This window comes from Pipra filicauda, unplaced genomic scaffold (assembly GCF_003945595.2).
Source record: "Pipra filicauda isolate LSUMZ 115617 unplaced genomic scaffold, ASM394559v2 scaffold74_size2892960_pilon, whole genome shotgun sequence".
NCBI classification, from domain to species: domain Eukaryota; kingdom Metazoa; phylum Chordata; class Aves; order Passeriformes; family Pipridae; genus Pipra; species Pipra filicauda.
The window spans coordinates 1,912,527-1,927,312 of NW_024104920.1; the positions used below are offsets into that span (position 1 = coordinate 1,912,527).

The window sequence follows — 14,786 nt, forward strand, 5'->3', positions numbered from 1 at the left end:
AAAACCCAAACAAAAAACTGCTGTGTTAGGACAGTTCTTCTACCTGTACAGTGCATAGATGATAATAATTGGAAACAGGACATTATCTTGGATCTTTAAACACAAATAATCCCAAGCAATTGACAAAGAAAGTGTGTCTGGAATATACCTCTGGGGCAGATCAGATCAAGCAATATGCTGTGTTTTTTAGGGCTTTATAATTTGTGACTACAGCAGCCATCCCAAACCAATGCCAAGAAAGCCTTTTGGTTCAGCCTGTTGCTGTGGACTCTACACATTACATTGTTTTCTGAACAGAGAGGGCTTGGTTCTCTGTTCTCTTGAACCAGTTTTACGTGGTTTTGCTCTGACTTAAATGAGGTTAATCCCTGCACCTCTCAGTATAAATACAAGAAAGGCTGGACTGACCACAGAAATAGTTTCCTAAAGTTCATTTAAAGGTTATGCTTCTATGCCTTAATTAGCTGTGGATACAGATCTATATGCATGCTAAAGCTTTGGTCTGAGCAGATATATTAGCAGTATCCAAACTGTGACTCACCAAAGTCGGCTAATTTAAGCTCACCGAGGCAACTGATGAGCAAGTTCTGGGGTTTCAGATCCCGGTGAAGAATGTGTTGTTGGTGGATGTAAGCCAGGCCGCGCAAAAGCTGGAACATGAAGAGCTGGAAAAAGCCAACAAAGAACTGAAATGATTTGGTGTGACTTTGCATTGATATATTAACTCTGAACTTTAGGAGAACCCTGGAACAAAGCAGAGACAAAGCAAGTAAGAAACCAGTAAAAATCTCCAAAAGGAGTAGAGCTGGCTGAGGAGGAGAAAACTGTGGTGAGTTGTGACTGCCCTACAGCTTTCTGAGGTTTTCAGGGTGGAATATTTGGCCAGGAGGGCAGTTTTACAGTCCCTAAATGCACATTTTGGAAATTTAACTTCTTTTTAGAAATGGACTATTGGTTGCAGGAGCAAGGTCTGCTTGTCAAAAGACAGAGCCAGCTTTCGGAACAGCAGCTATGCTTATTTCAGGGTTCAAGACAAAGACACGCACCCAAACAAGACTAAGGCTTAAGGAGCTGAAGCTTTGTCCCTTTGAGTGAGATGGCACCAGCTGAGGGAGCTCTGTGGCTGCTGTACGTGCTGCCAGTGGAGCAGGGAACTGACTGACCTGTCAATGGGAACAGTTGGCTCCAAGCTGGCAGAAAGCATCAGGACCTGCTTTAGACAGATACAGCAAATAAGACATGATGACTGAATGAATCAAGCAAGAAAGCAGAAAAATCAGCAAGAAATTAAGCCAAGAAATAAATATCTAACTCCCACCATCATGGCAATGTGAATAAGCCTGGGGTAAAGCAAGTTGGTCTGAAGCAAGGTGTGAAGTTGGACAGTGGATAGAAGCAAAACACAGCAAAAGTAATTAGACTTCACCAGAGAAAAAATATTTTTTCACCAGAAGTTTAATCTAAAGAGGAGGAAAAACAGTGACACCCATAGGTCATTTTTGTACCAGAAAGGTGTCCCTGTAACATTCTGCACACTTGCATCATATTCCATAGGAATCACTCAGAATAAAAGCAAACAATGTTTGCCAGCAAAAATGAAGCAAGCTAGATGACCCTCCTGAAGGAGCAGTAAATAATTTTGCAGTTCGGTTCCTGCTGACAATGAGGATTCCGGACAGGAAAGCAGAGCAGCTGGCTAGTGTTTGCTCACAGAAGTGCCAGTGAGTACATATCACAGCCATGTGCTCCATGTGCTTTAGGAGCCTGTCTGGTAGCAGAACCCTCGAGATCTGTGCCAAAACTCCAACACTGCATCTTGGACGTATCTGAGCCTTAAGGATGTTTAAAATCTGAGGCCTCAAGAAATTTTATTAAAATTGGTGTTGCTTAACAACTATCTGGAAAAAGATGTGAACAAGGTGGCAACATTTGAAGATGACAGAAGTATTTAGATTAGTTGTGATAAGAAGTGACAGTGAGGAACTTCAGAGAGATCTGACAAAGCCAGATGAATAGGCAGTTTGATAAGACACAAAGTTATTGTTGACAGCTGTAAGATAAATTAACTGAAGCTGCTCAGGAAAAGGACCCAGGCATTCAGTGAGGACATCTGCCTGAAACCTTAAGCCAATGTGCAGGAACAATCCTGAAAGTTAATTAAATGTGAAGATGCATAGAAAGGAGAGTAGGAGACTATTATAACATCAATCTATAAAGTAATGGTACATCTTTGGCTGTGTTCAAATCCAGTCAACTAATCCCAAAAGCTATAGTAGAAACAAAAGGGATTTAAATGACTGCAAATATGAAAATAGTTCCAGATGAGGAGAGAGTGAGATTTGAGAGTTTTTAATTAGAGAGATGAATAATGTGTTGTAACGATAAGAGGATACAAATTTGTACGGAGGCAGATCTCCTTGCCACAAGATGTCATTGTGCACAAAAGCTGAATGTTTGCTTGCAGGCTCAGAAAATGGGAAGATGGGCTAACTGAATAAAGGCTTGGAAGCTGAGAGGGAGGTTGTTACATCTTTATCAAAGGCATCTTTTCTCCAAAGTTTTTGTCATATATGTAAAAATATATATAATAGTAAGCAATTTACAGGGAACATACATAGTGGAAAATAACACTTCCTCATGCTTCAAGGAATACTAGTCTTCTAAGGAACTTACCATAACATTGCATGAATGGAGTCCTCCAGGATGCTGGCCCATGTACTGTGCTAGATCTGTGTGCTAAATAAAGGAGGAGAACTTAAGGCAAAGCTACTGGTGTAAAATGCTTCTACCAACAACATCTCTTCTGTAAATGGAAAAAATTGCAACCACTACAGAGGTGTTTCTTTCACTTTGCCGAGCAGCTGATCTGGTGCAGCACACAAGGATGTGCTTAAGTGCTGGGTCAAATGAGGGACCTGGCTGATCTGTTATCTCGCCCCAGCAGTTTAGGACCTGAAGCTGCTAGTTAACAGAAGTCATACTTGTTCCAGAATTAATCATAAAACTGCAGTAAGAAGACATAGCTTCTGTATTTTCTTTATAATTTGGTTGATAGCTATCAGCAAAAGCAACAGAAGTAGCAAGACTCATGTGGAGAATTTTATTGGCATCCTGCTCTCCTCACAAGAGCAACCCACAGCTTGGTCATGGTGACCACTGGGGTCAGTGCCAAGTCTGACCCCAGCTGGGATGTGAGCTCATATCATTATTTCCTATCCTTGCTGGGGCTCAAGAACAGTACTTTTATTGTGTTGGCAAGGCAGAAACGAAGGTAAATAGTGTCTGCCACCCCAGTGAGCACAACACGTGGAATCATTTTTGCATACAGCTGTCGTATATACAGAAAGAAAAGAGTAAGTCTGTGTGGCTTGAAGGCAGGACATCAAGAAGGAAAATCAATCATTGCACTAAAGGATTACAACTGGTTTCTTTGTAGATGTCTCATAATGCAGTAAATTCATTATGCAGCCGCTTCCCAACACTTCCCAGTACAAGCTCCACAGGAAGCGAGAAAAACATCAACTCACCATGTACTCAAGGACAAATGTTAGTGTCTCCTTGGTCTGGATAATGTCATGAAGCAGTACAATGTTGGCATGTTTCAAACCCTTGAGAAGAGAAGCTGGAAAAACACAAAAGGAAGATCAACTTAACCACTGCTGCTGGAAGTGGAAGGACATAGTGCAGAGAACAAGGCAGTGGAAGTAAAAAACTGGGGAGTAATAGTCCAGACTCGGAAGTTCTGTAAGAAGTGGCAGATACTGAGTCTGAAGGAGAACGGAACAGGTCCTTAGAGAAGCAAGCATCAGTGCTCCAGGCTTGGCAGGAACCCATCCTTCTCTCAGAGGTGGGGTCTTGCCTCTGTTAGAAATAGCATTTCACAGTTCCCAGCTGTCATAAGCTGAGGAGAAGTAATTTCTTCAAGGTAAATGCTGAGAGACAGGAGCTGGAAGCTCCCAGAGCCAGAATGCAGCAGCCCCCAGCCTGTCACTGAGCTTCTCCCATCCACCTCCTGGCATGTGCCCCCAGCAGGGCCCTTAGGAGAGAATCTGGGGAAAAGCTGGGTTTCTACCAGTTTCCAGCTTCACAATAATAGGGTGTAAAAATCTGCCAAAAAAAATCACTGTATATGTAAGCTGAATTCTGAGTTTTAGTTTTGTGCATATTGGTTACTGTTTCTGATTTAAAACTCTAAGAACAGAGATTATGAAATTTCTGAGTGAATAGTAACTTGTTTGTATTTATACAATTTGGCACACTTTTTTCTTTCAGCCTAATTGTCTAAAGGCATTATTGCAACTGTATGTCCCTGGTCTTTAGGTCCTGACATGCCTTTGCCAAGTCTCAGCACATCTAGGGTGTGGTGATGGAGGGGGCAGCACATGGAAGAGTCTCTGCCTCCGTATAGTTCACAGAGCACTGACTTGTGCTAAGACAAAAGCTACAGTCTTCTGAGCCTTTCAGACATGCCTTAGGTTTGTCATGGTAGAGCAGGCTCCAGCCAGCACACTCATGAAAGCAGCTCAGCAAAGTCTCAAATATAGTCTTTATGGGGGGAAGAGCATGTACAGCTTCATCATTAGCTACCTTAGGTGTGGGACAATAGTTCCAGTAGCTCTGTACAGAAGGGGGATGTGGAGAAGAAGTGGAGCTGGGTTTGCTTTTCCTGTAGATTCCTGGCACTATTGAAGAACCCCACCCAGCTGTGCACAGACAGTAAACACAAACTGCACAGACAGAAGCCCCAAAGCTCAACAAAAACAAGTGTCCCTGACTCCAGATTTTAATTCAACTTCTGGCATGGCAGAATAGCCTCAGAGCTGTCCCAGACAGCTGATTAAAACCAAATTAGTTTACTGTCAGACCGCACAGTCCTACAAATTTCATTCAGATAAGGCCTGGGCTTACAATCTTATTTCTGCTGAATTAGTTGAAGCACACAATACAGAGCTTGGGCCCGACGTGGGAGACAGAATGAGTTTTGCTCACAAAAAGCTGCTTTTTTGTTTTTCAAATGATCTGAAAAAGATATTTGAAGATTTTCATGCTGGCAAAGCAAATTTGTACTGGATTAGCGCTTTGCCTTTTGTGACCGTAACAATTTCACCCGGTTCTAAAAGCCCTACTGCCAGAGATGAACTGTATGACACAGCTGTGGCCCAAGCCTTATGGCAGTACCGAGACTACTGAGCAATCAAGGATACCTAATTCAGCACAACTACTGGAAAGAGCACAGCTTGCAAATTAAGTCTTGCACAGGGCTTAGTGCTGCTGCAGCTAAACTGCCTCTACTACTCATGCTAGTCCATTTAGCTACCCCCAGTACGTGCACCTAATTGCCTATTAACCTAGTAAAGATACTATGAATAGGGCCCATGAGCTGCAGAAAGGGTCTGCTAACGTGGCTCTGTGATACCTCAAAAATCTCATATGACCAGAACTATTGCTCCAGAGGAGCAGTACGGAGGGTCCACAGTAACAGAGAGAATTCAGGCCTCTGGGAACTGCTCCTCACTTGGTTGCTTCTACAACCCCCTGCTGGGGTGTCAGGTGCTACTGCCTGAACTGAGCTTTAAGCATTTTGTCTCTGTGGGGCTTCCTGGGGTGAAGAGTCTCTTTGTCAGGGGAGCGCATTCCTCCGGGGGAGCAGAGAATGCGCCGCGTTAATAAATCTTGTGCCTTGTTTTTGCTACTGACTTACATTGTAAATTTGAGGTGTCAGATGCTGCGAAGCTCAGCAGTACACAAAAGACCTATTTAAAGTGGACCCTTCTTAGGATCACCCTTGTTTTCTCCCATAATGAATGAAGTTGAGACTCTCAGCCTGTCCAGTAGAGCATGTTAAAGGGCTGCTGATCTTTAGTGCATCATTAGTTCAATGTAGATAAAGCTTTCAGGGCTTATTTTACTGGTGGGCTACAAGTGTAAACTCAAAGCAAAAGCACCACAGCAAATGACTGTACAGGAAACTGTAACACAAGCCATTCTGTAAATAGGCATATTTAGATATCTCTTTGCTCTCACCCAGAGTTGGACTAAGGATTTTGTAAACCTTCTTGTCTCGATTACACTGTTATAAACCTGGAGTGGATTCAGTGACCTCTCTCATTATTCTGAGTTGACTTGTATGAGTCAACTTGTTGACTTGTATGAGCCTGTGCTAGGGCTGCTCTGTGAAAGCTGGCACATCTGGTCCCTCACTTGCCATCCCCGTGGTGACAACATCAACCCTAGTTTTGAACTGCAGTAAGAAAAAAACCCCAAAATATGTGTGACCTCTTACATTGATAGCTTTCACTAATAGCAGACAACAGGCCAGCACAAAGATTGCATATTTCTGTGTAAGGAAGAATCTAGATTATGATCCTCTTGGGATTGCACAGCAGATGAAAATAGAAGCCTTTGTGAACTTGGTCTGCAGGGACATGTAAATACATTCAGCCAAAATCAAGCACTTAAGCAAAAGCACTTCTTTCTCAAAGAAATTGAGCAAGTTGCAGACATTTTGCCCAGTGCTCTACAAAGTCAACTGATAAAAAGAATTTCTCACTGGGCTGAAATGATAGATATTACTAAATACCAGTTTTATTGAAAGTATTTCTCTTCAGGCTGGGATCTGTGGTGCTCTACGTATCAGCCAGGAAAGTGGCACAGCTGTGATAACAGCAAGCAGAGATTCTGGTGCAAAGGGCACTGCCAGTCCACAACTGCCCAACGTAAAAGCAGCAAAACCTGTGTAGTTTCTAGTGGAAGTGAGAAAGCAACTACAAAGCAGGTGGCAGGCAGGGTAAGAGGGCCCTTACACTGCTAGGAAGGACATGCTCTGGCTGCAGCTGGCACTTTCCTTATCACAAGCATGGATGCATCTGTCACAAGGGCATATACCAGAGGTTCCTCCTCTGTCCATCACATGCCTACCCTGCCCAGCACGAAGACCTCCTCCACGAGGGAAAAGGAAACCAAGAGGTTTGGGAGAAGGACAGCTGGCACACCGAGTAGGCAAGAAAGGACCGAGAAAGGCATCACTCGGAGCCTTTTCAGGTTAAAACAAATGCTCTTCAAGGATGATGTTCCTTAATGTCTTACCTTCTCGAATGGCTGTAAAGGGCACTCCCTCCTCTGTCTCCAGCCTGATCACTTTCAATGCCACCAACTGGCCGTTGATCCTGTCAGGTCACAGTGGAAAGTCACTCGAAGCACCTCAGTGCTTGGCATGACAGCATTAACAGTCTCCTGGGGTGCTCCACACTTACCCTAGCAAAACTTCCAGGGCTCACCCACCCACCCAGACCAAGCTCAGAAAGGAATTACAAACCTCCTCTGTCTTGTCTCCATGAGCAGCGAGCTGGGAGCCAGCCCACCTGGCTAGAGCAGTGACTGGGTATTGCTAGACCATGGCTTTGAGCAGTGTTCCCAGACTGCCCTCTCACAGCTTTCCTGTCCCGTGTGATGGCAGCATGGCCTCACCCCCAATTTTTCCATCATGCAGAGATCCCTCACATCAAGGAAAACCTTTGCTCCCTCCCTGGTTCAGCCAGACAATTTCATGACACCCTGCTGTGGACCAAAGTGTCTTCATGGAGCCTCCATGGCTGTAGCGGAGGAGTTCCTTGAAAAATTGGGGTGGGGCTTTGCAAATATCTTGGTTAAAGGCAAAGCTGGACCTTTGATTTGCCTTTATGTTATGTAAGAGGTGTTTTCACCAGGCAGCGAGAAGGCAAAAATGCTCACCTGCTGATCCCCTTGTACACAGTTGCACAGGATCCTTCACATAGCTTCTCTAGATGTACATAGGATGTGGCAGCTCCCAATGGGATGCCTTGTCTCTGCTTCATGAAGAAATTGGTATGTGTTTTAGATTGCTGGGTAGAACAAGAAGCTACTAGCATGTCATTCAGTAATTAAATACTGATTCATTGCTGGAATAATCACAGGATGAAATATCTCCTGTCTGGCTCTGTGGATGCTGCATACTCACCCATTTGAACCTCTCCACAGCATCCTGCTCCTGGGAAGGATCAGTGTAACTCCAAGGCCTCTGTGTCCTGCACCTCCAACTCTGGAGGGTGTGGAGCTTCGGGGACTGCAGTGAGGATAGAAAAAGGGATTCTCTGGTTACATCTGACAGCTGGCATAAGAAAAGGTGACAAACTAGGTCACTGGCAAACCCCCATTTTACACGTGATTTTTTTTTCTCCTTCACATAATTTTCATCTCTGTCTCCACCAGTCATAGATCTCCAGTACTGCTTCTCAGCTCCATCTGTAAGAGGAGCAACTGTCTGTGTACTCCTGTGTTGGTAAATGGAAGCACTCACTCAGAACACACAAATTTAACTGCAGAGGGCGCTTCTACTGGTATAATTCTAAATGCGTGTTATTCCCCCTTACCCTTGATTTATTAATCTCTAGATAACAAGCTGTTAGGGCAGGGACTAAAAACCAAGTGCGGGAGTGAAATTTCAGGAAGTTTACATTTAGGCATTCTTCTCCTCCTTAACCCCCTTGCCCCCTTCCTTGCCATTGTATAATTTACAGAGCCTGTTAATTTGGCCCACACAGCATAGCAGTGCCATACCCTACACAACTATAAAAAAGGTAGTAATGAATGGCAGGCAGGCTGCAAGCTCCTCCTGAGCAGCTACACTGAATGGGTGTCTGCATTAAAATTTGACTCATATACAACACAGGATTTGTAATCTATGGCATGCTGCCTCCTCTAGAACTGTAGGTTGTTGGCTCCCTCCCTGTTTTACAATCCCTCATTGGCACAGAGTGCAATCTGCTTTCCCTGTTCATCACATCAAAGGCATTTATTGTCATCTGAAGTATGGATTCTTTCAGTAGCTTTACAAGCCTGAAGCTGCAAAATTTGATGCTATCTGGTTAGAAGCAAATGTGACTATTCTGCACTCCCACAAGTGGAAGAACCCAGGCTTAAGCTATCTCAAGGCAGAAGTATCATGGTGTGATATTAAATACCTCTGCTCTAGTCGCTGCTTCCGTATGCTGAAGGCCTTGGACGTGTTGGGAGCCCCTTCTCTCTGAACAGCAGCTGCAGCATCCTGGTCTGACAGCACTTACACACAGCGTGTCTCCCATGTTGTCCTGTTTCAATTAAAATGTATCTTTTTTCTCCTTTGCTCCTCCTCATCCCTCTGTGTCTGTAATAACAGTTCATATGACCCGCATGAGGTCTCTGCCTCAAGTAGTCTTGTGATTTCTGCAGTTTTCCTTTGAAAGTCCAAATTCACCACTGGAGTAACTCCATCGATTTCAGCCTTCCAAAAACAGCCAACATTTTTTCATACCTGAAGCTGAAGAATTAAGCAGTAGAAACAAACTTTCTGCTTGTACATATTTCTTTCAGTTAAGCAGCTCTCAGTGTAATATGTTGGATGATGAAGTGATAGGTCTCACACAGGAATAGACCTTGACTTCCCTCCAAGCCTATAGCAGTTCTAGGCTTCAGGCCTTAGCCACTGGGCTCTAAGTTGAGCTCTCTCAGAAGTGTGGCTGAGCTGTGCTTTCTGCAGGAGCTGCACAGTGACTGTCCTTGCTTTGGCATTTACGTCAGCATGGGGACCTGTCTGCCCCCATTGTCTAGGGGGTGCCATGAGCTGACAGAAAATAGTCTTGTCCACATGTCAAAATAGCCAGAGTAAACTGATTAATCCAGCCCAAAATAGGTTTCATCAATTATGTACTGAGCAAGGAACACAGAGTGGACTTACCCTGGATGTGGACAGACAAAAGTCCCTTTCTTTCAGTCCCCCATGAATAGGACTCACTGAGCAGCTTCCTAGGACTAGCACCCAACCCACACAGAGAAAATGCTGACAAGGGTGAGGGAGTAGGCGTTATAATGTGGTATTCTTATGGTGATCCCTTAGACCCTTCAGTTTTCATTAGAATGCATCATGTGAAATCTTCCCTTTGCTTCACTGTTTTGATGTCTAAGAATAACACTCTTTCCTTGAACAAAAGGATTTTTTAAAGCAAAAATGTCCTGGGAAGGCAGGAGCAATTTCTGTGTCTCGTTGCAGCCAAATCGTCAGCCTTTGCATGGCTAGAAGAACATACCTGGAAGGCTTGATCGCTTTCATATAATGTTCTTGTACCCTCCCCAGTTAACCATAATTTACTAAATAACTATCATCATGGACTTTGGTCTTCTCTTTATTTTCCACATATACTTTGAGCCATCAGAATACAGCAGAATTTGGATGTGCTGTCCAGGCATGAGAAAGATTGTCTAGATGCAACATAATCAGTAACAAACTGGTTGTGCAAGCATTGTTTGTACATCTGCACAAAGGCTCTTATTCTGGAAAACATTTTTTTTGTTATGACCAAATAATACTTGCATTTTAATAGAATGGAGAGATAAATCCACAAAAACCAGACAATATAAAATATTCATATTAACTAATATGAAGATTATAAATTTTAATCTTGGGTACATTTTGTGTTAGGGAAGAGAGGGGAAATACTCTGTTATGAAGAGAAGTCATCCAACTTTTGCCAGTTAGCAAGAGCTGATAAATGAAGAAAGCACGGTAATAGCTGGTGGCTGTGGTTATTGAAAAAAATATGAAGTAATCGTTCCAGTTAGTGGACGAAACACTCTAACAGAAATGTATAATAGCTATACTTAGAAAATGTAAGGATTTATAAAGGAGAGCCTATACCTGTCTTCGGAATCATGATTTTTACATGAAGTCTTCAGGCAACATAAGAAATAGTCTACTGAGAGTTGACGTGACATTTAAAGTACGTTTTATAAAACTTGTTTGAGTATATACACGTGTATAGTGTGCATGTACCCATATAGGTGTGTATATATATATATAAAAAAATTATATATATAGTGTGTGTATACCCATACAGGTGTCTGTATATATAGTGTGTGTATATACCCATATATATGTATATATACACACATATATAAATAGTGCGTATATACCCATATAGGTGTATATATAGAGTTGTATATATCCATACAGGTGTATATATTTATATAGTGTGTATATACACATAGAGGTGTATTTACCTCTATGTATTTTAACCGTATTCTGTAAAATTTATGCAAGTAGAAAAACATGCATAGCTGTGTGTGCAATTTGTACAAACCGATGTGCTGACACACCTATTCAGATCAGGCTTGTCCCGAGGGGAGGCTGTAGATCGGCCCCTCGGGAAGCTGCGGTGTCCCCGCTTACAGCAGTAGCTGAGCGGGGGGGGTTTGCGGAGCCGTTCCCGCTCCTGACCCGCCACCCGTGGGGGCCGTTCCGAGCTCTCCGTCTGCGCCTCGAGCTCCCCGGGACACGCACCCACGTGTCGCTCCCGTCTCTGCCTCTTTTGTCCCGGGCGGGGACCCGTCGGCGCGCGTGCCGGCTCTGGCCCCGCCCCCTGCGCGCCCCGCGCCCCCGCGTGAGTCAGCTGAGCGCGAGGGGCGGCGCGAGAGCGGGGCCGGGGCGGCATCTGTGAGGGGACACCGGGGGGACAGCCGGGCCGGGAGGGGCGGCACAGGTGAGGGGACACCGCGAGACAGCCGGGCCGGGAGGGGCGGCACAGGTGAGGGGACACCGGGGGGACAGCCGGGCCGGGAGGGGCGGCACAGGTGAGGGGACACCGCGAGACAGCCGGGCCGGGAGGGGCGGCACAGGTGAGGGGACACCGCGGGACAGCCGAGCCGGGAGGGGCGGCACAGGTGAGCGGGGACTGCGGAGCCGGGAGGGGCGGCACGGGTGAGAGGGGACCGCGGGCACAGCGGGAGAGCCGAGCCGGGGGCCGGGCTGTCCACAGCGCCCTGCGCTGCCCGCGCCTCCCCCGGCGGAGCGGCGGGACGGGAGCGGTGTGCGCGGGGCGGGGGGCGAGGGACGGGCCCAGCGGGGTCAGGCTCGGCTGTCCGGCTGCCACCGCGCTCTGGGGCTGGGACAGCACGCTGAGATGTGGGATCTGAAAGTCTTCTCCCTCTTGCTGCGAAGAGACGTCTAAAGTGTAAATAGCGTGCTCTTCATCGCTGTTTCGTTTAAAACTCCTCTCCCTTTGCGTGGCGTGGTCGCTCAGGAGTAAACACAGTTTCAGCTTTTGGAGTGTATTGAGGGACAGTCCCAGTGTGGCTGCAGTATCGTGTACAGGTGGCGTAGCTCGCTGTCACTGTCACAGACCTCCTCTCCCAGAACCAAGATGTTGGTGAGGCACTGGGGAGCAGCTGGACTGGTCGTAGATGGTCGGTGATTAATCACTGCTGCTGTAGGGCAGCAGTTTGCAAAAACTACCTATACCTAGAATCTTCCAGTTTCTGCAGAGCGAACTGTCTTCAGAAGGGGAAGCACCTGACAATGTGCTGAATTAGGATGTAATTTCAAAAGGAAAAGTGGTAGAAGGACGTTCAGAAATTTTTTAGTCTCTTATGAGTTTGGTAAATTTTAAATTACTAATTGCATGCTGTAGCAGATAACTTTCAGCTGTGTACTTTTAGCTGATACCAGGCCCTTTCTTTGTTGTCCTTGGTTTTTTTTTTAATCTTTTTTTACTGATTCCTTTACTGTTGTATTTTGTTTGCTGCCATCCTGCACTCACTGGAACTGGCATTAAAAGCTTTGAGCCCTCATCTGAAGGGATCGCTACTGTCTTTCAGTAGCAAGTTGTTTTGTTTTGTTCTGAGCAGATCTTAATCACACAATGTTAAAAGCAGCGGTTGTACCTAGTTAGTGCTGACCAAAACACAAGGGCTTCTTGAACTGATAACTCATTGTAAGTTAGCAACAATAAATTATGTGTGTAGGCCAGACTGGTGTTGACAATTCTGGTTTGAATGAAGAAGCTTGGAGTAGGTAATTCTGTATAAAAAAATGCAGTCTTGGTCCCACAGGTTATTGCTACATATGATGCAACAACTTGATTAAAAACATATTTGGCGGTATATAAGTAAACATGTCTGAAAGCTGTAGAAGTATTTGCAATGTTTATTAACAACAGCAAGTAAATAAGTACATAAAGCTTGTGGGAGTTCTGGTATTTCTGAAAGCCAGGGCCGTAGCAGTTGTTGGTGTTTAGCATTCAGTGTAAGGTTACCTTCATATCTCTGATGCTTATGTAGAAATGGTCAGTGAAGAGCACAGTCCTGTAGTAATGACAGTCATGTTTGCCTCACGTCATTCCCGACCGTAGCAGTTGTTATGGTGTGGCAGTGTTTGATTTCTGGAGAATTTGCATTAGCCTTCTACTCCGTGAGGGGAAAGTATGACATCAGTGTCATGCCAGTGACCATCTGTCTGTAGCACAAATACATTTCATAATTGGCACTCTTTGGCACTCCTTGCTGTTTTCCTCTTGCACTCTTGAAGCAAAAATGTAGAAAGTAAAATTATAGGCAGAGCAGTGAAGGTGCTGGTTCCACACCGACCTTCCACACCACCGGAGTGCTGTGTTGTGGCTGACTCTTCTCTTCTGCACTTCTACTGTTATTTCTAATAACAATTCAGGTGATCGTAGTGGAAAAGAAACAATGCATCTGTAATGTTATAACGTGCTATTATATGAATGTGAAAATCAGCAAGGAAAATTACGTGTTTCTACTGGGACTAATAAACTTGCTGTTTACAGTTACTTCACTTAGTTTGTAGCTGTGGTGACCTGTATTTTGCATTGGCTGTAAAATGGAAATAATGTTGTGCTGTCCTAGGGTTGAATGAAAACTTGCACTGAACTTGCAAGTGATTTTAAAATGCCTTAAAGATGTCTCATCTGTGGAAAAAAACCCAGTTGGACTATCATTTTCCCTTATATGCACAAGTAATGCAACCTTGAGTGTGAGCTTTTGTAAAGAAAAGAAAATCTATCACCGTCATCATATCGCTCTCTTAATTTCTAGTTCACCACAATTGCAGGTTTCTTACTTAATAATTAGATAAATTGTTTTTCAATTTGGCTTTGAAGGGAGATGTTGCAAAACAGGTGATCCAGATACCTGGCTTTAACTTTATTTTGTTATTGTCAGAAGATTTTGTGACAGTTACAGTAAATTTTTCTTGCAGTTGAAGCTCAAGAAAAAGAAAACAATTCTTTGAGCCCTTAAAAAAAGTCCATAAATTATAGAAGTCAAGAATTTTAAGCCTCAGTTCCTAGATCTTAAATAACTATGTGCAGTGTAAATCACATAATTGTTGGTACTTCGATGACTCTATCAAAGCTCCCACCTCGGATTCACGGATCCGTTGGATATTTTTATGTGAAGCTAAGAGTTCTTCACAGAGGAGAATGCCAGCATTTTCAAGAGAATGAATTGTAGGTTGGGTGGTTTTGAGTAGGCTGAAGAAAACCTCAAATGTACTTACTCTGAGCAAGAACACATCACAAAGTCAAGGTTCCAAAAAAGCGCTTCCATTTTCCTTTGATGTTTCATCCACACCTCTGTTACTGAAGCATTGCATGACAGTTTCCTTATATTTGTGAGACTTCCTCTGTTAATATTTTAAAAGTTAACTTTTACAATTGTAGGTGTTTTTTTTCTTTTGTAGTTGAGGCAGGAGAGACAGGCACATCTTGAAAGCAGTATCTTTCTGGTGACAAATGTTTCTGTTCCTAGAAAGTATGTTCTGGGTTTTTTTGATTTTTTTGTTTTTTTTTTAAAGCAAGGTGTATATGACTTATCTCAATACTGTTCTATGAAATTAATTTGATTTCATATTTTCATGGCTCTTTATCTTCTTGTGGTGTGTTCTGTGCCAACCCCAAAGCCCAAATCACTATTTTTAGTGGCCTGTGTTTGAAAAACTG

At 44.0% G+C, this 14,786-nt stretch overlaps 2 protein-coding genes across 7 annotated transcripts in view; one reads left to right on the forward strand and one right to left on the reverse strand.

The window, feature by feature from the left end:
• The window catches only part of CDK15 (cyclin dependent kinase 15), a 42,414-nt gene extending 28,556 nt beyond the window's left edge, over positions 1-13,858 (reverse strand). Inside the window, exons 1-9 of the mRNA XM_039389628.1 lie at positions 13,853-13,858; positions 11,133-12,089; positions 8,982-9,107; positions 7,979-8,128; positions 7,732-7,829; positions 7,087-7,166; positions 3,528-3,622; positions 2,674-2,736; positions 542-665 (exon numbers count right to left, since the gene is read on the reverse strand). Of these exons, the coding sequence (XP_039245562.1) occupies positions 542-665; positions 2,674-2,736; positions 3,528-3,622; positions 7,087-7,166; positions 7,732-7,829; positions 7,979-8,128; positions 8,982-9,107; positions 11,133-12,089; positions 13,853-13,858 (1,699 nt within the window). The remainder of the gene's footprint in view (positions 1-541; positions 666-2,673; positions 2,737-3,527; positions 3,623-7,086; positions 7,167-7,731; positions 7,830-7,978; positions 8,129-8,981; positions 9,108-11,132; positions 12,090-13,852) is intronic.
• The window catches only part of ALS2 (alsin Rho guanine nucleotide exchange factor ALS2), a 223,144-nt gene that overhangs the window by 173,094 nt on the left and 35,264 nt on the right, over positions 1-14,786 (forward strand). Inside the window, exon 1 of one of the 6 annotated variants that reach the window (XM_027731540.2) lies at positions 11,516-11,531. The exons of 4 other annotated variants lie outside the window; for them this stretch is intronic. The gene's annotated coding sequence lies outside the window, so the exon portion shown is untranslated. Of the gene's footprint in view, positions 1-11,515; positions 11,532-11,668; positions 11,713-14,786 lie in introns of those variants that run through there. One more of the 6 variants, XM_027731541.2, reaches the window with a different exon arrangement.